This window comes from Syngnathus leptorhynchus, chromosome 15, assembly GCF_054491065.1.
Source record: "Syngnathus leptorhynchus isolate UIUO chromosome 15, UIUO_Slep, whole genome shotgun sequence".
NCBI classification, from domain to species: domain Eukaryota; kingdom Metazoa; phylum Chordata; class Actinopteri; order Syngnathiformes; family Syngnathidae; genus Syngnathus; species Syngnathus leptorhynchus.
In genome coordinates this window covers 6,709,197-6,732,391 of record NC_141209.1, presented here as the reverse complement: position 1 = coordinate 6,732,391, position 23,195 = coordinate 6,709,197, and the positions used below count along the sequence as shown (strand labels likewise).

The following is a 23,195-nucleotide window of genomic DNA, read 5'->3' as shown; positions in this document are numbered from 1 at the left end:
CCCACCACCCCTCCAATAACCTTGACCATACTGCATTTGCCAGCATAAGAGATGGATTTTTCATCACTTGGTAAAAGGATAAAATGTAATTGAAATATCCAAATATTGACAAAAGGTGGCAGCATTTCGTTGCCTGGTAGAAAGTAGCTTTCATCAGCACATCAGATTTCACCAGCACAGCACATTGTCAACTGTATGCGTACAGTATTTCAACTATTTAATACTGTAAATACACTTTAAAATAAATGCAAAAACATTTTATGATCATTTGGACAAACAGTTTTTACTGGACTCTACTTTTAAAAGCAGTGTCATACCTAACAGCCCTGTGCAGAAAGCCATAATTATAATTTCGTTTGACACCCCTGAATAATGCTCTTTTCCGTTAGCCTGTCTATGGTGTTTCACACAACTAGCTAGCATTAAAATCGAACTTTCTTCAGTTGAAATTACAAATCCAGAGAATATAAAAAGTCTACACACCCCCCTTGTTAAAATTCCCAAATCTGTTGATATCAAACGTTTTTCCACCATAAATGTGACTTATGATAACTCAGTTGAAAAAAAAAAAAGAAAACACGTTTTAAGAGGGAATGTAAAAATAAAAACTTAAAACCTGTTACTGTACAAAATACAACTTTTTCCACAAGGACGCATGCTGGGGGGGGCTCACTTTCCAACATAAGTGTCCTGGGAGTTAAAGGGTTAACGCATGCGCACTCTGTGATTGGTCAGAAGTCGAAGCGCGCACACGCTCGACGGGCTTGCGCACGGCACGAGTCACTTGATGGTCAGAGGCGGAGAGGTAGGAAAGAGGCACGCTGGGCTCTTTTTATTTTACATATTAACATACGGTGCCGTTTTTTTTTTTTGGGGGGGGGGGGGGGTGTTATTTGGCGAGACTTGATCGTCGTTCTGTGTTTTGCTAAGTTGTTTGAATGTCATCGACAATCCATAGTGGTTATGTTTGTTTGAAAGAAGTACGAGAAGTGTCACTTTTGATTCATGGAAGCAACGCGGACTAAAAGTGTCAAGAGGCTGGTACGGGCTTGACTTCATTCAGTCAACATTAAGGTTTGTCATCAGCATTTTTATAACGATCTATTTTTTTTGTGTCTATATGATCATTCTGATTTTGTTAAACTCTGGGGTAATGTTTGTCTTTTGACTGAAATCGAGACTCTTAGTGAAAACCTCACAGGACTTTTTGCGAAGATGTAACTGTATCATCACTGGAAACAAATTGTGGAAAATATTTCACGACTTAAATCACGTTAATACAGAACACAAACTTTTCAAATAACACTGATCAACTTTGCGGGAAAAACAGTCTGAAAAAGTTGAGTAATTTATTGAGAACAGTTTTGCCATTTGGGACCATTTTCATCAGTAGAGAAAATGACCAACTTTGCCTAAATATGCATCACAGTAAAGCAATTTCGCAACCATTAATGAGCCGAGGCACCTATTTTACAGCACGTCATAAAACTGCCCCTACCCCCCCAAAAAAAAGTCAGAAAAAAGGAATGGACAGGTAAATGATTGACCTTTGTTTTCCCTGTCACTTCATGTCACTGGCATAGATAGATATACAAATAAACATGATTTGTAGTTAACAAAAAGAAATTATTCATAGTAAATCATTTTTAATCTATTTAATTAATAGCGGATAACATCCCACGCCATACCTGGTTGATAATCACTAGTGGAGCATCATTTTGCACTCCAAGTAATATTTTCCATTTGGAATGTCACATTGTGTCCATTTTGTTTCAGTTTGAGAGAGAGCATGAAGTTGTGTTTGGACGCTATGGCGATACTGAAGATTGTGCTGTTCTTCTTGGAGGCCGTCTTACTGGTCCACTGTGCGCGAGGTGAGATGAATGTCAACTCTTTCGTTTATTGTGAGACTGGCACGCTTGTGTGCATGGCTCATTATAACTCAAGCACGAGGGAGGGGGGGGGGGAAGTCTCAGTTAATGTTTTCACACAGAGAAGTAAGAGACGGAAAAGTAAGTTCAAAAAAACTAAAAAGGAGCCCAAAATCAACACCGGCTAGGGAATGAGAGAAGGGCAAACTTGCTTGGACTCAAATGTGTGCGTGTGTGTGCGCACATTCTCCAGAGCTAAACCAAACAAACATCATCCATCAGCTTCCCAGGGTGAAAGAACACAAGTCTGTGTAGAGAATCCAGCTCTCCCGCGGCTGGCTGGCTGGCCGAGATACTGACCGCAATTCACAGTTTCCCGTGCCAGGCTCAGAACATAAGTTTCTAAAGAGAATACCCAGCATGCTTGTCAACAGGTCCTCCAAGAACACGTGGATGCCATTTGTGTCATTTTACGCAGCATCACCAACATGTCTGATGCAAAAAAAAAAATGATGCAAGCGATTCAAATTTCGGAGGGGCGTCTGATAGGTGCAATACCAGGGATGCAGGAAAGAGGTAGCGTTGGTTTAGAAGGTTGGAGGAATGGGGGTGTGTGTGTGTGTGGGGGGGGGATTAGGTCCGTCGGTGCTCAGACAATGCCTCATTCACAGCGTGGCGGCCATGCCTTTACGGCACGACTAAACCGAGAGTAAACAAGTCGTTGAAGGCTAAATACGATTAGAGGCCATTTTGTGTGTTTACGGACGAACAGATGGGCCGTCAAATCGAGCCTGTTCCTCATCATTCTTCTGTCAAAGCTCCTCAAACAGATGTGCTGACTGATATGGAGTTGGCAAACACTCCTGGATGATCCTGAATGATCATGTGGAAGCAGAGTAAATACAAGTTCTTGCGGCTCGATACGCCGAGCCGCATTTTACAGTCCAACGACAATAGCATGTGAAATACAGACCGCGACTCCGACTCAAACCCGCTTTTCGAAGTCAGGCGAAGCCCGCAGAGGCTGTAAAACGACCCCAGTAAAATTTAACAATGCATGATGACATTTGTGACAAATGTAAATTCAATTATCAAGGGCCAGACCCTCCTCTCTCCCCCCCCCCTTCACCTTCACCCACCTCCTCCTTTGAATTTTGCGTTGGAAACAGTAAAACCACGTCGGACGTGTCGCTTTCCTGCTGTTAGCTCAACAATGCAGCCAGGGAGGAGGCCGTAAGTTTGAGCGAAAGCATTTTAAGCCTGTCGCTGTCAGTCATCAGGTGACATCTGATCCCATAACACCCCCTGTCCTTGTGGCACAGAAACATATGGGCGCCCCCCCCCCCCCCCCCCCCTTCTCTCTACATCGGAAAGACTTTGCGCCTGGTCGAGCGAGAATTGCCCCCCCCCCTTGCACTTCCTCCACCCTGGTGCCCCAACCCAACCACCCCCCCAGCAGCCAACCAGAGGAGGTGCCCAGTGATGTGTCCCAGCACAATCTCTAATGCGGTGACAGGATCAGAGACCTCTGAAACTTTTCGGTCCTCTGTTTTCCATTGCCAGCTTTCTTTAATGAACCTCGACTTGGCATTGACGCGTGTTTGTGACAACCAATGTCACACGGGTAATGTAAATTCAAGATTGGCATTGCAAAATGGTGTGAAATTGATTTATTGAGGCAAAATGGAGTCGACTGCTTGGCCACGTTTCATCTTAATAAATTTACCATTGAGGCAATTTTTCCCAATTGGCAAATTCTATATTAAACATAGGTGAAATTTTAGGATGAAAATAAAAGCTTAACAAATAAACTTAATTTGATCTTTTTCAAACTTTTTGAAATGTAGCTTCCCTTTGGCAAAATTGTATTTGAAACATCGCAGTGGTGACTGATTGTTGTGGTTGACTGTTGAATTATTGTTAAGCGTGGTTTGGGCTTATGTCAAAAATGTGAAGAAGAGGATGAAGAGGACGGTTCAAATACAAACTGAAATTGAACCGGGAAATTATTATTGGATTGTGAAATGTGTTTTCCAGCTCTTTGTTTGACGAAAGCAAGTTGTGCAAAAAAGTGCGAAAACAACTACGGTGTCAACATGATTTAGTTGTCAGTACTGGCACAAAATCAAGAGGTCAGAACATTCTGAGTGATTTTTATCAAAGCCATTGCAAGCAACAATTCAATTGAAGCATTCATTTTTTTTATAAATCCCCCTCAAGGAAACCTTATTAAATATAGTCATATGCCCGTTTATATTCCAAAATCTAAACTTTGCTCCGGCAGTCCAATTTCTTCTGTATTTAGAAAAAAAAAATAGCCACGGTAGATAAACGGTGTGTTCTCCACATATGTGAATGAAAAGAAAAACAGGTGTCTCCTCTGGCAAATACCAAAACACATTATTTCCTTGCATTTCAATGATCAGCAAACAATTGCACACACACACACACACACACACACACACACAGACACACACACACACACACACACACACACACACACACACACACACACACACACACACACACACACACACACACACACACACACACACACACACACACACACCTTTGTAGACATCTGGACAAGCTTAGCGCACACTCTGCAACCCTGTCGGAAAATATACATTTTACAGCACCGTTACATCACGCTCCCATAACAAGGAGGTATTGTGATGCACGGTATGCCAGTGGCTGTTAAAATCACGAGGCCATTTGGCAACATCCGCAGAGTTTTCCATTTCCTTTACGCATAATGAAGTGAAATTCAAAAGTAACTCAATGCCCCCAAAGTCCTTGTCGTATTGGAATATCTCCTGACTAGCAAGGGCCAAGGTAGATACTCTTTGGGAGGGGGACAGAAAGAATAGCTTGCCTTGTGTATTATGTTTGAATATTCCATTTCAGGGTTCAGGAACGTCGTTTCGTTTTCTGCTTGAGCTCCATCTGTAGGACCGATACATCATCGCACAAGGCAGAGTCAGTCTCGCCAGCGAGTCATTGCATTTCCTCTACTTTATTAGCGCTGTAAAGCTAGAGGAAGTAGGTTAACTTAATGTGCTGTTGTTAAAACAAGGCACGGACTGACCTTTCCTCACCTCCCTCCGCCCTTCAATCTTTCTCGGCTCATCTTAGCTCCCCCGTTTACCGAGCGGTGGTCCATTTGCGACGAACAATGGGTGGATTATGATGTGGCCGTCCCACAGGTCGGACGGGGGCAGATTCATTTTAAACGCTCTTAGCAAACCGGGTGCTCAGTGCTGCTGCGGTTTAGGTGTGCGTGAGAACTAGCAATATTGACCGTATATCTGATTGTGCAGCATGTTTTATGAAGCAAATTACCCTTGGAAATATCTTGATAATGAGGCAATTTTTAAAACCCAGCTCTACGTCTCCCAGAGGTGAGAACAATACGCTTGTTTTCAATCCGTGTCCATCAGCGCACGCCGCCGACCCCGGCAGTTGGCGGGCCGAGGAATGTGTCAGACTTCACCCCTCGCAGGGAAAGAAAGGAAAGGGCTGTAGCAGTGATAAGTAGTCATAATAGAGGTCACTCGGTGTTTACTTAAGAGGGGTCATATAATCTCTTTTAGCAACACTCCTTCATTGACTGACTTAAATGGCCACTCCAATTAGCATTCATGTGGAGTTTTAACAAGGCATTGTCTACTTTTCCATGTTTATCTCTGTCAGCTGTATGCTAATGCTTACTTGTTTGTATTTGGAGGAGAGAAGAGGTTGCATCCAGAGCTCATTCGTTTGGACTGGGGATGTTTTTAGACCACACATGCTCTTGGGTGAAATGCACCAGTTAACCCCACGTGTTAATCAATGCTAACCACGCATTTTGCCGCTTTGACTTCGGTGATCTACCAGATTTACTGGACGGCAGCCGTGAGAAAGGTTCAAATGGCTGGAGGCGATGAATGGATATATTTTTTCGAAATAAATCGCCCCGTGGGTTATTGGAATATCATTCTGTGAAATATCGAAATTGACATCGGTTTCAAAAACTCCACATTGGTCCGTTCCGATTAAAAACATACAACTGGAACGGATGAATGGAATTTCAATTCATTTCAGTACAGAGAATCGATTTGATATGTGAGTAAATTAAAATGAGTTTGGTCAACAGACAAATTGAACTCCTAAGTCAAGGTACCACTGTATTTGTATAAAATATTTATTTACAATATATAAAAATCACTTCTGAACACAATTAAGGGATTGAAATGTAAATGGCAAGTATCATTCAACACAACTCCTAGTCCCTCCCCAAAATGATATCTCGCCCATTTAAAGAAAAAGAGCTGCTATCGTATTCTTAAAGAGAAATAATAAAAACACCACAGTGTTTGACTTGGCTTCACAAAATGTAGCTGGCCCGCAAAGAAACTACACCGTAGTCAGTAAAGAACCATGACAACCTTTTGTTATCTTAAGAAAAGATGCTTTATTTGAATGATGGCGACTTTCGGGATGTCTTTCGGCCCAGCAGGTTGTGATGCTATCCGATACGCTGCAGAAGTATTTCTTGCCAACTCCTGTGATTGTTTGTTTGCTGGACTTGTCATCGCCAGCTGTGACACTTTCTAGTCTCATTATCACAACGCCAAAACAAGTCAAGAAACACTAATGTACGTCGTGCTTCCAAAAGAATCCAAATGCGCTTTGAGGCTTTTATCACTTGTTGTCATAGCAACTAGCACACATTTATCCTCTCTGTCTTTCACATAAACACCCCCCCCCCCCCCCCGTTGTGCATTTAATGGTTGATTGAAAGTTATGGCCGTGGAAACAGCGACGGGTTGGCTTGGCCCGAAGAAAGCCGAGCCAGGGAACGTTCGGGATAAGAAAATTTGAATGAGGCCTCTGCTGACTTCCAGGCACCCGCCTCCCAGTTTCCTTCTTTCAGTTCACCTCTGATGGGCTTCAATGATACCCCACATAGCTTTTTGCCTTTTTCAATCCCATTTTCTTCTTCATTAGCGATTCTTTTGAGTGACCTCGGAAATTCTTTACCACATTGTTCCCCTTTCATTGAGTTTCAATGGCGTTCGGGCCAATGCTTGTCACACTTCATCAAAACAGAAGTTTTTCACTGTTCAAGCGTACGCTGTCACGCTTGCTCCCCGTTTCCTTCCCTAAGTGCTGCGGCAGAGGCGAAGACGGGACCCGATTCATCTGTGATGAATGGAAAATGTGTCCCCCCCTCGCTCAAAGTTGGAACGACGCGGAATAGGACGACAAGGAATAATCATTTCGGGAGCAAGGAGCATAATCTTTCATTCTTTACAGTGTAGCTACTCAGATAGATTGCATTTCCTCATGCGTACTTGGGTCACTTTAGATGGACTTGGCACATGTGGCCTCCATTCATACTCTATCAATTTATTGACATGATTCATGTATCTGCTTCAAGACATTTAAGCATGGATGATTAATAGAAGAGATGATCTTAACTATGTTTACAGTGGCGTGTCTGTTATGATCATCATCTGCAGCCCAAAGGGCTTAAAAAAAAAAATAAAAAATAGAGGAAGTCATTTTTTTTTAAGGCACACCCCTGCCTAGACCCATGAATCTTAATTCTTCATCCGACCAAGCCATCAGACAACTTTGAGAGGAAATAAATCGTCATATGTGAGCCAGGCGCTTGAGTCATCACTATAGAGTCAATTGAAAAAGAAGTGACAATGGTTTCCATAACTTTATAGTCCAACTCTGAGTTGATAAATGTGGTAAAAATGCAGAGCATATGTTTTCTGAAGCTTCTGCTTGGCTCGTACCTCACTGACGTTGTTTAGATACACTTTAGTGGTCTCCAGTACCTCACAACGTTCCACTGGCTCAGTTAAAGTGTGCAGATGTGACTTCTAACCTCAAAATCCGATTCCATTGCTTTTTTTTTTTTTTTTGTTTCTGTCGCTCTTCCTTCCCGATCTAGCATTTTCCATATTGTGTATCATAACAGAACTGATGTACCAACTCTCAAATGAATCTAAAATGTCAATGAGTGGCTAAAGCAAACTGGGGAACAAATTGTCACAGTGAAAAAATGAGCAGCACATGTTAACGACAGGCTCAACAGCTCCCACGATGACGGATTGATTCTACACGATATTCCTGGATTGTGAAAAGGCCCCATCGCTGTCAGCGGGAGCTTTGCTGATCCACCAGCAACTTGCCTCCAGTTTGAATCTCACAATACTACTTGGAAAGTTCTGCTGCTTGCCAGTATTCCGGAATACGGCTGTTCCTCACTTTCTAAACTCGGAGACGAGCTGATGGAGATCTCAAGCTGTTCCATTATCGCACAAACAAGAGTATGTCTGGCCACTGTCCGGCATCACTTCAAACCAGCGTGACAGTGACTAAACTTTGTGTAACATCTGCAGCTCGTTGCGTGTCTCCGTACTGTACCCCCGACTGTGACAAGAGTGCTGATGAAAAGTCTGCTTTGCTTGCGGAATGCAGCAGAAGATGTAAGAAGAAGGGAGTGGCAGGATGCACCTCGCTGTTGATGGGCCTCTTAAAACCAACCGCAAACTGAACAGAATGCGGCTTGCAAGGAAGGGAAAGTTCCAGATGTACGTGACATCTTACAAAAAAAAAAATCTTATTTCTTTATTTACTTGAAAGTCTGTAAAAAAAAAAAACATGATTGGAAAAACTGTTTGATGGTCCATCCATCACCAAACAGACAGACAGCCATAAACAGGTGCCTGTCTTGTACCCTGCTTTGGGCTACAGAAAGAAAGAGGGTCATGTGGCCGAGTCCAGGCCCAGGATCTGGGTGTGAGATTGTTGAGATTCCTGCTGACCGCCGCCTCAGCCCGCCTAATCCTCTTGCACTCCCCCGTGCGGCCCTCCTCTCGCTATGAGCGATGTTAAAGGAGACCTCTCTGCCATCTTAGCTCCCGTGCTTCTCTACAACAGCTTCAAGTTCATTTAGCCGCCCCCCCCCGACCCCCCAACCAGGCTCACCGCCGGGGCCACTCGTCCTGTCCTTCAGTCTGGTTGTCACTCTATCTGGCCTTTCTCTCCATTCCCAGACTCCCCCCCCCCCGGGTGCCTCTTCCCAGATAAGTGGCCCAAAGAACACACTCAGTCGCGGTGTGCACGCCAGTCTTGCGCCTAATGGAGTGAGATAAAGCTGGCAGAGTGCTACTCACTGTGGCCCCATTGTGACAGCGCACGTCTGGCCAAAGGCAGGCCTACATTTCAAAGTTATGCCACCGGATTACTGCGGTTTCACGTTTGCCACCAATATTTAGGAACAACACTGTTTTATTAGAAATACTACTTACCCTCTGCAAACAATTTTGTTAAGAATTATGATAATGAGCATCCATCCATCTGTTATATTTTTACTATATTGAATTTTTACTATATATATATATACACTGTAATTTTCAGACTATAAGTCGCGTTTTTTTTTCTTAGTTTGGGTGGGGGCGACTTATACTGAGGAGCGATTTATATGTGAATTTTTTCACAAACTTTCACAATTAAAAAAAAAACTTATACTGAGGAGCGATTTATATGTGAATTTTTTTCACAAATTTTCACAATTCAATAAAAAAAAAAAAAAGGGGAAACTGCGATAAACGAACCACGATGTAGCGAGGGATTGCTGTAATTTGAATTTCAAGTGACGTCAGCGGCGCGGCCGTTGACTGACTCTTTTCTAAAGTTGTATTTAAGAAATTTCATAGGACATTACGAAAGTTGAAGTATGAACGAATCCATTTCCACATTAACATCTAATAAAGAAGAAGGCCGCTGCAAACCTACCATGAAAGACCTCCTTTAATTCAGGTTGAGGAATTTCTAAAAAAAAGTCTCTATACTTCCCAGACAGCAAAAAAAAGCTTCTGGAACCTTTAACCTGTATTAAAAAGAGTCCTTTCATATCATCAAAGTGCTCCTCTAAGGAACTTGTGATCATTTTGAATTGGTAGCCGATGTTTTCAGGAGGCTTCCGTTCCCTAAGAATACTTTATATGGTGTTTGGAGTAGCACCTCTGCTTGTTTCCACAGACAAAACCATTTAAACGTGTCATCATGATGTAAACAGAGGTGGTCTTTGTTGAAACACTGCAGGGACCCTAACACGATAAAACCGTTTATGTCTCGTTGATTTATTGTGGGCGGAGCGTGGATTTGTACCGTGCCGTAACTTCAGACGACAGTGGTACGAGTTAGCTGCCTTTGCAAAAAACAGTCCGCCGAGTGAGACAACCCGGGCCGGCGGACGGCCGTCAACTTTCATGAAATATAGCAGCTTAAGAGTTCAAAGGCGCCACAGTAGGCCCCGTTATGGGCAGGCCTCGTGATGGAGATGTTTCTAGAAGCTTTATGACGCCAACGTTTTTTTTTGTTCTTTTCATGGAGTCGGCAGGGGCTGCCCTGTTGTTGTGGAGAAAGGTTGGGTGAGAACAAGAGGACCGTGTTATTCCAGAGGTTCTGCTTTAATCAGGGAGCGTCTCCTTACCGATTTCTCTGCGTCCTGCTGTTCCTGAAGTCACCCAATCGCTCCGTCGCTAGCATTCCCACCACGGATGCTGTTGCTATTCAAGCCTCCATCAAGATTGGTGCTGAAGAAAGAACCATTGTCCCCCCGACTGGTCTTACCCTGCTCTTAACTATTGATTTGAAAGAATCGTGAAGGGGAATAACGGGGATTGATTTTCTCGCCGGGATGGCGGAAGAAAAGACCGTTATCGCCTCTTATCTTCCTCCCGCTCACTTTTTTTTTTGTTTTTTTTGTTATGCTGATTTGTATCTGTGCTTGTGAAATGTATAGCCAGCTCCTGACCAAAAAACTTGCGGCCTTTCACACACTCCCTCGGCTGCAACCTTCTCCTCACCTTTTCGCCTTCTCTCCAGTCTCATGTGAAGTCACCGAGCGTGGATTCGGTTTCTAGCTCGTGTTGCTCACCCTGAACTTTCTGTTGCCCCCCCCCCCCCGTTTCATTTTGTTGATGTGCACTACACAATTGAGCCTGAGGTTGTGAGAGGCGCAAAATGCAATAGAGCCCCTGCTAGCGTAGACTCCATTAGAGTGCGCTCTTCTGTGATGTCTGTTTGCATTTGTACGGTCTGTTGGCCTGACACAGTGCCACTGAGGAAAGGGGGGGGAAGAGGAGGAAGCACTTTCTTGTTTATCTGTCTCTGCTATTTATCCTTAAAGTAACTACAGTGACATTTTGCCTTGAGCTTTTCTAGTTACAAACTGTTGCTGGGTTTTTTCCTGAGTGTATGGGGGGGGGGGGCACTCAACTCATTTGGCCACACCCCTTATAAATATTTATATTAAAATGTGTTTAAAAATAAAAAAAATACTGTATTAGTTTTATTGCATTTGTTTTTAATATGCAAGTAAATTGAATTAAGAGCTTGGTCACAAAACAAGTTACATTTGTGGGTCAAGGTTCAACTGTACAGTTTACCATCCAAAGTTGAACTGTGAGGCATTTATTTATGTATTTATTTATTTATTTATTTATTTGTTTATCCATTGATCCATTTATTTATCCATTTATTTATTTTTATTTATTTTGGCTCTTACTGAGTAGATAGTACAGAGATACGTGAACCATTTTCCTAACTTTTATTTTATTTTCAGTTGTAGTGCGTCACTTCTTCGCCACCGCTGTTACCCTTTCTGCAGTGGTAAGAAAAATTGTGCATCATATTAGTAAAGGATTACGATCACACAATACGTAGCAGCATTTCTCGTCGTAATGAATCACGGCGGTTTGGCTGTGTACAAAAGGAGTTTGAACGCACAACAAATTCTTGCACTTGGCCGCAGATTAAGGAGCAACTCCTTTTTTTTACGAGATGATGTTTACAGATGTTTGAGTAACCACGTCCTGGATGGGGCAAGCGGTGTTGCAAGTATGATCCAGTCATTGAAGTTCCAGGTGTTGGTTATTATCCATCCTTTATTGATATATTTGCAGTGATTGGAATAACAATTTGTGTGTGAGTGTTATGGGGCGGCATCTGCACGCCATTACAAATCCACAGGTGTTCATAAACAAGAATGTGACTCAATCCATCGTAATGGTGATTTTTCGTTTTCCTCTTTTATTGGCATTTGGTTTGCCACGACACGACTTGAATCCCTGCACGTCATGAGTTTTCTATAGCTCTATATTTAGTATATCACAAGAATGCAACTTATTGAATGTGGCCTTTTCTCTTCAAATAATCCATCCCCAAACGGAGCAAAGACAAACAGAGCTAATTCTGTAAGTCGCCAGACCTCCTCCTCCTCCTCCTTCTTCTTCTCCTCCTCTTCCTGCACTATGAAAGATTCCATTCACACATGGAGCCCGGCTATAATAAGGCGCTCCATACCAGCGCCGCAAGACGGGGAAGCCCATATGGTCGCGTGTATCGTTTTCCGTACAGAGTGGCGAGTAATTCTAACAATTTGAGTACGCAGCCAGTTTGACGTGAAGCTGGCACGTTATCATTCATCACAACTTCAGCTCGCCGTAGTAGGCCCGGGAAACGGCGTTATGACACAGAGGGCAGCTTTAGTTCATTTTTATTTATTTTTTTCATCAGAATGCTGCGATTAAATTTTGCCTTTCAATCATGCAGATAAAGACGTTATTCCGTTCCGCACAGAGAGCCTCTGTGGTTTTCGGCGCTTTCAACTTCAAGGTTAAAGACAACCTGTCCTTGAGAGGGAGGAGGTGGAGGAGAGCCCCTTACTGAAGAAAGCATAGCGGTCATGCACACAAGCGGAAATACTTATTACGTGATGCAGACCACGTCCTTGATTTCGCCACTTCTTCTTCTTTTTTGCCTTGTTTGTCAGAAGGGAGTTCAAAAGATTTTTTTTTTTTTTTAAAAGCGGAGATTGAGGGAGGAAATAATTTGTTGCACATACCAAACGCTTGGAGCACTAGCCAAAAGCGTCTCGTGCATTAGACTCATTTGGAAACGTCTGGAGCCGAAAGGGGTCCCCACATAACATTCCATATTATTTACCATATCTTGGCCACAGCAAGGATGACAGTGATGAAAGACAGTAAATGAAAGTGGAAACACATGTTTAAGGAATATTACAGTGTGCTACAGTAGTCACAATGTATCATTGAGGAGTCAATGCCAGATTTGTGTTGGGTGCTGGCTGTTTAGCATTTGTTAGACTCACTGATCTGAGTTTACAGTTCAAGGAAACCCCCCCCCCCCCCCCCCCCCCCGAGGTCGTACGCAGGAAGCTGAATGTAAACTCTTCCTGAAAATAAAGTGAAGTAAGTTATTATTTTCATTTCACGTACAGTATATTTTTTCTCTTGACTCACTTGGTTGACTTGAAATTAACTGTTAAATTTTCTTTCTTTTTAGAAAGGAAAGTGCTTGGATTAGACTTGATTTTTTTTTTTTTTCCTTTGCTTTTTTCGAACCCAGTCATTAATCTGAAAGGAACACACAATCTCGTGGAGTGTTGGATTAAGAACACTGAGACCTATTTGCTGAGATTTGCAATACATTGCAGTTTATGTAATTGTCATGTAAACATCTGACCGATTCCTTGTGAATCAATCAAGTGATGAACTGAGCAAAATCAGGTCAGCGGTAGAAGCAGGGGTGAGATACGCGGCAGCTGACAACAGCCAAAAAAAGACTGCGGTTTGCGTTCTCGTCACAGATATAAACAATGACACTTTCAATTTCCCATGATAGAATGCATGGCTGCAAACGAACATGCTTTTCAACTTAGAATCTATACAGTATGTGAGTCACCCCGAAAAAAAAAAAAAAATTCCACCTTTTTTTGCTTGATCCAGCCGCCCAGATGTTGTACACGCAGCTCTTATCCATCTGTCGGCAATGTGACGGATGAAACAACCAGATGGAATTACCTGGCTGCCCTCCCCCCCTTTTTTTTTTTTTTTTTTTGCAGCCCCATCAATAAAGTTCTTGTTTACCATTATGTGTGAAATGCACCAGAGGAATGTGACTTGTGTGTGTTTGTTTGAGCGTGTGTGTGTGTGTATGCATTGGGAGGAGCCATGTGTACTTACCCTCGCCATTGTTTTTACTGCAACCAGAGCAGGCCATTTGTTCAGAGGCCCAGACTAGCGATAGGGTTTGGTTGCATTTGATTGGCTGTCTGGTCCGTTGGGGTTTTGTTTAGCTTTCAGGGGGGGGGCGGGGCCGGGGATCGGGGTTCGCTTGGTGCCCGGTGTTGTGCGAGCAGTGGTGCGGGCCTCCTAACACCATCACAGGGTGTTTCGGCCCGCTTCACTACACCGGATCTGAGGGAGCGGACCTCAGCCAATTAAGAGCCGCCGTTGTCCGTCGAAGTGCGACCCCGCCCCGCGCACCCCACCGACAAGCTTTGATCTCTTGCACGCTACACAAAAAAGTTCAGCCAGAACACTTTGCCCTCTCTGTGCTGAATGTAGACGACAGGCCCTGTCCAATTATTACAATCTAGTTTCAGCATTTCTGGGTAATCAGACAAGAAGATGACAAATTACCTCGGTCTCGTTCCATCTGCCCCCTGACCAATCTGGTTTTTTTTTTTTTTTCTTTTCCCCCCATTTGCTCGACTCGTGCTTCAACAATGAACTTCTGTACTCAAGCCAATCTGTAAAACGGAGAGTTTTTCCCCTCCTTCGAAAATATGCACAGATATCTTTGTTACACTTGCTTGAATCTAGATTTATTTCGTAGCGAGTTTGAGAGTTGACGATTTGTATACGTGTCCACCCTCAGGACCTCCACGTATATCTGAGAAGGTCGTTCACCGACAGATGGTTCGCCTCGGGAGCGCCATCAAGCTGCCTTGCCCGGTGGAAGGAGATCCTCCGCCGCTCATCATGTGGACCAAAGATGGACGCAACATCCACAGCGGCTGGATCCGTTTCCGGATCCTCCGCGTGGGCCTGAAGATTAAGGAGGTGGAGGCGGACGACACGGGCACGTACATCTGTAAAGCCACAAACGGCTTTGGCAGCGTCAACGTCAACTACACCCTCATTGTCATTGGTAAGGATAAAGTTCTTTTATTTTAAATGACATTTTTATTTTTTTTTAATTAAGTCAACTTAAAATTGTTCCTTAAAATAATGTGTTTTAATTAGCCCCACTACTCTGGACACGCTATGAAGATTAATATTGTGTTTGCGGAATATCAATGAAGTAGAAAAATCCAATTTTATCTATCTCACGGAGCAGCTTGCAATAACATTGCAGTCGCTTAGGTCTCGGGTAACGACCAATCACGACTGTTGGTGTTTTCTGAATTCTACGATGGTCGCCTGAGCCCTCGCGTGATAGGCTGACATCTTGTATGACATCATACAAAAAGTTTCATGGGACTTCCTAGGCACGTTTTTTGCGAATTGTTCAACCACACGTCTTGTCAAATTCACTGAAAATGAAGTATTCATATAATGTGAACAATCTAGTCACATTTTGAACATTTTTATAAAAAAGTTCATTTTAACATGCTGTGGATCACTTGTTAAAGGAACTCCCCCCCCCCCCCCCCTCCCCTCCCTGAGGTGAAGGTCGAGAGGCAAGTGGATTTCCAAAGGTTTAGCGGTGAATCCTTTCCTAGTTGAGCGTGTTACAGCCGCTACCTCTCAGTTGCCCAAAGTCAACAGCAGCACGGGATATTGTTTCATACTACTTCATCCTTGATGAATCAAATAAATCTGGAGCTCTTCCTCCGCCGTAAGCGACTCTCATCGTCGGCAGGGGGGAGGGCCACCGAAAGAAACGCAGTCAGCGTAAACGAACCGTTGTCGAATGAATGAGGCATAACAAGCCTTTGTGTCTGTTTGTGTGTCTGTGCAGCGAGTGTATTTCCTTTTGGGACATGATGAATGAGCGGAGCTGAGCGTGAAGGCTGTGTTTAGTCTAATTACTCGAAGATGCCTAATTAGGGCCGGAGAATGTGCACTGTCGCTCGCCTTTAGAAGAAGAACCATAATCAGGCAGATGTGGTAGGACGACAGAAAAAAAAAAAAAGGTGCTTTACTGCAATAAAGCAGGGCTTGTGTGTGGACGCATGTTTATTTCCAAGGAGTTCAAAGGGGGGTGTCTGCTGAATGTGCTGAAATGAAAGGTTGCAGTTGGAGGCATACAGCCAGCTTTTAATGTCAAGGTTCCTTGTGCGTATCATCAAAAGTCAGACGTCATCACATAAAGGCCGTTGTGAGTTTTTACTATCACTTTTAATTGGAGCTCATTTTGAAATTATAACAGGACACCAGCAGCGTGTTATTTTAAAGCCTTTTTGAAAGTCCCCATTGGTTGGCCTGCTCCAAATTTTTTATTTTTTTTTATGGCCACCTTTAGTGTGTAATTATAGATGCTTGAGTTGATCAGACATTTGTCATTTGCATAAAATGATTGCTTGGTATATAAAATATGATGAAGCGACACTTTTATTATCTCTCATTTGGGTCATGTTTTTCCACATTCCTCCCTTTTTTTATCTCATTCTTTCTTAATTGAATTAAATTTCATGTGTCTGCACAAACAATTTGACTTACAAGCAGCCTCTGGGAAGCCGTTGCGTTTATAAAATGACGACTAGCAGGATCACAGTGAAAACAATTGAGAATTTATGAAATCTTAACATTTGTTTCGAAAAATAAAATGAATGAGGTCAGAGCACGTTTAGGCGATCCGGCTGCAAAACCACGCCAGGATCATCAGTACGGAGAGATGCGAGTGACGAAAGGCGGGGAAGTGGGTCCTTTCCCCATCTGCCGCAGACAGCCTGTCCTCCCTAAAGCTATCTGAAGAATCTGGTCAGTCGGTGCAACATGGCGCCTCCTCAATCCCTCCAGCTGGCTGTTTAGGCCTGTTTAGGGTGGTCTCCTGACAACTGGCCCCATCACTTCCAGGCTCCCCCTCCAGGATGGAGCCATGCCTGCAGCAACCTTCCGGGAACTCACCTAAACATTGGACCGTCATGTTTATGTGTGGATTTTACGAGCAATAAACGCCAGAATAATTCAGGGCTGATAGCATTTGGATCTTCTGCTCCACTCTGGTGATGATTTTAAGCTAAACACTATGTCCTGTGTGTTCCTTGATCACCTGTGGAAGTGGAGTGTGATGAACTTTCCCCTTGCATTACATTGTCGCCATCAACATCTGGAGCTCATTGCGGGTCCAAATCATTCGGGCTTTTTCCTGTGATTCAACTGGCACAGGAGGCCACTGACCTGTTTCCTGTAGCTGAATTTGTGAATGAAGTGGGAGCGGATGGCGTCAGCCCCCCCCCCAAAAAAAAACTGTAACAAGAGTATGCAAGGATTCAGGGTGGATTTTTTTTTTTTTTCTCGATGTGTAGCCTATTCATGTTCTTGATTCATGACTCCTGGAATTTTCACCAAGCACTTATAATCAAAACATTTGGTGAGTAAATTGAAGTCGCAGCTTCTATTCAAGGTATTAATTGAGAATCGGTTTTGCTAAAATAGCAATGAATGGGCAGCAAGGTCATGTTCAACTTGACCTCTGTCTACAGCCAGCATTGTGTAAAGACAATAATAGCAAGGTTAGCAATAAATCACGCAGAAAGGGCGCCATTGTTTTCCCAAATTCACCAAAATATTGAAAGGAAATTGAGTTCTGGAGGGGGGGACGGTCCAAAGAAACCCCGGCAATGAAGGACCGTGTTCTGTTTGGATTGGGAGGTTCAGGACCCGGCAGGAATGTTGAGCGCCGAAGCGAGCAACACAGGGTGATTTCTTCCAGTGGAGAATGTTTTTTAAAGGAATGGGTTATTATAGTTGGCCAGTTGAGGGCCCTTCAAATAGCCGTGACATCATGGCTAGGCCTTGGTGCTGCAGGGGACAAACAAAGGAGGGTTTGTACCTAGAACCCTCCGGAGCTTTCGGGGTCCGGGGGGGTAGAATTCACATCTGCTCTCTTTACCCGGTACCGGAGCGTGCCAAACCGTATGTAAACAACTTGTCCGAAATAATGTATGAAGCGCTGGAACGCAAAAATATCATCTCTAAATATTTATGATTTTTACTTGCTAATCATCTACTTAGCATCGATGTCGGATGGAGATTGTTGGCGACCCGTTCCTTTTAATTCATCAGCCCCTTCATTTAAAAAGTCGATACGCCATCACAAACGCTCGATTGGGTTTCAGTCATTATACTTTCCGTAAGCTACGTCTTAACTGCGTGGCATGATGTCAGACGCTGACATAAACGCCACAGCTGTCTCTCCTGGAATTGCGCTCATGAAAAAAAAAAAAAAAAACTCGCATCGTATTACTTCCAAATGCTACACGGTATGACCCAAGCATGCGACCCGCTATACGTACAAATGGTGAATTTACAAAGATGGCGCCAAGTGATGCAGTTTAATAGGGATTGCGGCGCCTTCTTTATTTTCACACTACTCATTATCCGGCTGATGGCGGGGGCTACCATGAGAAGGTGCCAACGGGCTCCTTTAAAGGGCAACTTGAAGGTCTTGCTCAAGGTCGTTTGAGGGTCTCTTTTTCCATAATACAAGATATTTTATGTCCTGGATGTTTCTTTATTCATATGCAAGTGACCAGGAAGTAGAAATTAGAAGAACTGAAATAATTGAGAAAATTGCTTTATTGGGTCTTCTTGTTCCACTAGATGACTCAGGTTCTGATAGGACCAGACTTGCCGTGTTTGATGGTGCACATTCAGAGCATGGTTCTGACAGCTTGGCAGAAAAGCTTGGTAAGTCTTGCATCACACGTCATGATTGATTAAGTCATAATTGATTAGAGGATTTTTTTTTTTGTGGGGTCAGTGCGCCCCCGCTTTACCCAGCCCGCTAAGATGAGGAAGAGGGTGATAGCCCGACCCGTGGGAAGCTCGGTGCGCCTCAAATGCACCGCCAGCGGGACGCCTCGGCCGGACATCGTATGGCTGAAGGACGACCGGCCGCTGACCGAGCAGGAGGTCGGCGAGGGTCGTCAGAACAAGTGGACCTTGACTTTGAAGAACTTGATGCCAGAGCACAGCGGCAGATACACCTGCAGGGTATCAAATCGGGCGGGAGAAATCAACGCTACGTATAAAGTGGAGGTTATACGTGAGTATCGCAGGAAAGCGTAAAAAAATAAACAAGGATGGCAATTGTGGTGTTTTTTTTTTTTTTATAGCGGAAGTACTGTAACCTTTCAAACCATCTCTGATCTCCTGTACCTAGTCCTGACTTGCCATCACATCCTCACCACATGCTGGATGAATGTGTATAATCACGTCCATGAGAAGCACATTGAGGAAGCGGGCGAGTGAGGCCTTGTCCCGTGGCGTTCGCTCTGGGGAATTGGGGGGGGGGCAAGCGATGCTTTAACTCAAAGCCCCTCCACCCAATCTGGATTTGATTATAGGCCAGCTGCCTGCACTGTACAACCGGGAGCAGAGAAAAAGAGGAAACTAATCACACATGCTTATGGTGTTACACGTGCTTCTCCATCCCCGTGTCTGTCCGTCTGTCAGAGTTGTACGCCCGAGGCCAAGCTCTAAAAAGCGCATCTCTATTTGTGTGGTGTCTGCAGAGAGGACCAACTCGAAACCCGTTTTGACGGGCACTCACCCCCTCAATACCACGGTGGACTACGGAGGCACCACGTCGTTCCAGTGCAAAGTGAGGAGCGACGTCAAGCCGGTGATCCAGTGGCTGAAGCGTGTGGAGACTAATGAGGAGAGCCGATACAACTCCACCATTGAAGTGGGAGACCACCGCTTCGTGGTGCTGCCCACGGGGGAGGTGTGGTCGCGACCCGACGGCTCCTACCTCAACAAGCTGCTCATTACCCGCGCCAAGGAGGAGGACGCCGGCATGTACATCTGCTTAGGTGCCAACACCATGGGATACAGCTTCCGCAGCGCCTTCCTCACCGTGTTGCCAGGTGAGGTCCCACAAATGGTTAAAAACGTTTTTTCGTAGTGTCGTACTTTCATCAATCAAACCTATCAGACAAAGTGTGGTGTGAAAAGTTTGATTGGTGGCCTTCTTCTGCAGACGCCAAGCCCCCCATGATGCCCGTCTTTCCGGCGGCCTCCAGCTCTCTGCCCTGGCCGGTCATCATCGGCATCCCTGCCGGAATCGTCTTCATCTTCGGCACCGTGCTCCTCTGGTTCTGCCAGAGTAGAAAGCAATGCCCCCCTCCCGGGAACACCCCCGCCGCCCCCCACCGGGTCCCTCCGTGTCGAGAGCGGGAGCGAAGCTGCGTCGCGCCGTCGTCCGGCTCGTCCAGCCCGGATAAAGACTGCGGGAGCTCCCTGAACTACGAGGAGTACCTGGCCCAGCAGCAGCAGCAGCTTCTCCTCAAACAGGGAAGCGCCGCCATCCCGGCGAAGATCTATCCCAAAATTTACACTGACATTCACACGCACACACACTCCCACGTGGACGGCAAAGTGCATCAGCATCAACACATTCATTTCCAGTGTTAGCGGATCAGAAAAGAAAAACTTCACGGCGGGACATTGTCAGGGGGGGGGGGGGGGGGGACCCACCGGGGGGGACCCACCCCCATATTGGCCAGTCAAAAGACAACGTGACGACACCATCACATTTGGTGCTGTCGCTTTGATATTTTTTTTTTTGTGTGTGTGTCCAAGTTGTCAGACTCTCACGCCACTAAAGATCCGCCAGTCCTCACCTGCGCACTTAATTTAAAAAAGGACGGGAAGTTGTGTTTGGTGTGAGTGTGAACGCAGCTGTTGCGCCCTCATGAAAAAAAAAAAAAAAGGTCACGTTTGCAAGGAAGCATCCGGAACTTTTCGCTTTCACCTTCGGTTTCATCAGCTGTTCAAAATGGTACTGGAGGTGGACAAAAGGGGTTTGACACATCCTACTCAGGTTGTTCTCTTGTGAAAGACGCTTCATGTTTTACAATGAAGACCACTATCTGTTTTTTTTTTTGTTTTTTTTTTTAAATCACATGAAATGTCTAAACACCCAATTCCAAATATTTTGTCTTTGCGAGGATATTAATGCTCAGTTGATTGACACTATCAGAGAGGCATCCAGTTATTGTGAGTTTGGTCGAGTAAAGTCAAAGTCTAATTTCATGTAAGTGTTAAAAACGAGTTTTAGGGTCATTCTAGCCTCGTTTCCACCGATAGTATCCACTCTGCTCCCACTGCCACAACCTACGAGCCCCTCCCTACCTTATTAGTGACGTCACGTTACAGCGATCGTCGCTCGCGCACATTGCACTCACGAGCAAAAAAAAAAAAAAAAGGAAAGTGCGTGACTTTGATTCATTGTTGCAACTGAAAAAAAAAAAAGTTGTGCAAGCGAAAGCAAACATGTTAAGGACTACCGTCGACTGTTTGCATTGAAAATGAGGGAGATGGAACATTCGCCGTAAGTTTACATGGCTGTTATCAACTTTGCAGATTGTAACTCGAGAGAAGTCGTTTGTGTTTGGGAGCAAAATGCAGGTAATGCAGAAAAAGATTTACGTCACGTTTTAGAACCGGGCAATTTTTTTTATTTTTTTAGAAACACAGAGGTACCGAAAAAAAGCGAGTTGGGTAGATTGGTCGGTGGGAACGAGGCTTATGTCATCATATACATATGGCAATTTTGGTGGTGGTTTGTAGCAAATCACTTTATGACAGTGTCAATCAAAACAATAGTTCTTGCCAAGGCTTTTTTTGCAATAATTTTAATTTGTCAATGAAATCGTGCCTAATGTGCACCCAATGAAGTGTCTGACAAGTTTACCAACATAGTCCAAGACTGCAAGGGATGAGTGGAGTATGTTTCAGTGTTACCTGATTGTCTTTTGAATTAGCTGGCCAAATTGCTACCGTTAGTTTAGAGTTCTCAACCAAATGAGTTTGTGAAGCTCCATGCATTTCTAATCAAATTGAGTCATGAATATTTAATTTATTTTGATTTTTTTTTTTTTTTAATGTATCTAAAGAAGTTTGTTTTTCTGAGTAAGGCGTTTTGCATTTATAAGTATACTTTGTGTCGTGTTTAGTATATTTGAGGTACAGTTTATTCACATGTAGTTGATTTAGCTGTGTATGCAAGCGGTTCTTTTTTTGACAATCCCAAATGTTCTCATATAAAATCATCTCATTTGGTGGTTTGATTAAATGAACAAAATGTGGTATTGTGTATTTTTTGATGTTCATAAGTGTGTTCGAGTAGTGTTGGGCAAACTACTTGAATGAAGTGAGCCCAGGAATAATGGACTTGTCTTCTTGTATCATTCTTTTTATTCCAGGTGAGTGACAGGCCCCCGCTTAGCCAGCACCAGACGACCAGCGGCCTTTTCTCATTTTGGCGACTCTAATGTTCCCTTTGGAGCTAAGATTTCCTTTCAGCGTTTCGGAAGCGCATTGTCCCGCTGTGGGAGTGAAGTGCGATGAGTCCGGGAAGAAGGGCTACATTGTGGACTGGCAGAACTTCACTTTTGTCCTGATGGTTGCACCATGACCACAAGGACAGTGGTGACAAGGGTTTTGGCTCCCCACAGGTGTGTTCAAAGATTGTTTTGAAACGGAATTTTAAATACATGCAAGCAAAAAAGTTGGCTCTTTAATGGGGTGTGGACAGTATATGGCCCAGCGGTTTAAGGGGCATGGTGAGGGCTGTTTATCACACAGATGCGCCCCTGAAATGAGACAATTGGACCATGATAAGAAATAGGATGGATTAAGACACCTGAAATAATAAAATAATAATAATAAAAAAGCACACGTCACTGTTTAAGATAAAACACAATCTAATGTAGAATTTTAAGAGTCGACATTGCAAAAAGTTGACCAAATCGAAGAACAATGCGTTTATACTGCCATCTAGTGGTTTGTGTAGTAAACAGCAGGTAAACTAAAACGTGTTGAATGCAACGTATGACATTATTTAATGTAATAGTATATTCTAATCTGAAATAGGATGGATTAAGACACCTGATATAAGATAAAATATTTTAAAAAATGCACACGTCACTTAAAGATAAAACTAATGTAGAATTTTACATGAGGCATTATGGCTAAAACTTGACAAATGTGCGTTTGTACTGCCGTCTAGTGGTTTGTGTGGTAAACTGCAGGTACACTAAAACGTGTTGACATTACATTGAACTGGTGTCGACCAAGTGTTGGCCAATTTAATTTTTTATTAACTCGCATTAGAGAAAACTAATGTAGTTTGAATTTGATGTGATCTATAAACAAGCCATCAATAAACTATATTGTGTGAAACACACAATGTAATAAAAACTTATTTAAATTGAAAGATCAATTTTAACCAAACTAAATATTTTAAATGGAGCGTCTTTGAATCATATCACACCCA

General features: G+C 43.7%; 1 protein-coding gene across 2 annotated transcripts; it reads left to right on the top strand.

Annotated features, from left to right (window-relative positions):
* Positions 1-882: 882 nt before the first annotated feature.
* LOC147045392 (fibroblast growth factor receptor-like 1) lies at positions 883-21,383 on the top strand. 2 transcript variants are annotated; one of them, XM_085932003.1, is made up of 7 exons: positions 883-1,074; positions 1,777-1,874; positions 14,622-14,894; positions 18,515-18,601; positions 18,675-18,959; positions 19,429-19,782; positions 19,896-21,383. In XM_085932003.1, exons 2-7 carry the CDS (start codon positions 1,790-1,792, stop codon positions 20,327-20,329), a joined length of 1,518 nt encoding a protein of 505 aa, XP_085788129.1. In that variant the 5' UTR covers positions 883-1,074; positions 1,777-1,789; the 3' UTR covers positions 20,330-21,383. The 2 variants fall into 2 exon arrangements, with proteins under 2 accessions (XP_085788129.1, XP_085788130.1); XM_085932004.1 differs by lacking the exons at positions 18,515-18,601; positions 18,675-18,959.
* Positions 21,384-23,195: the final 1,812 nt, after the last annotated feature.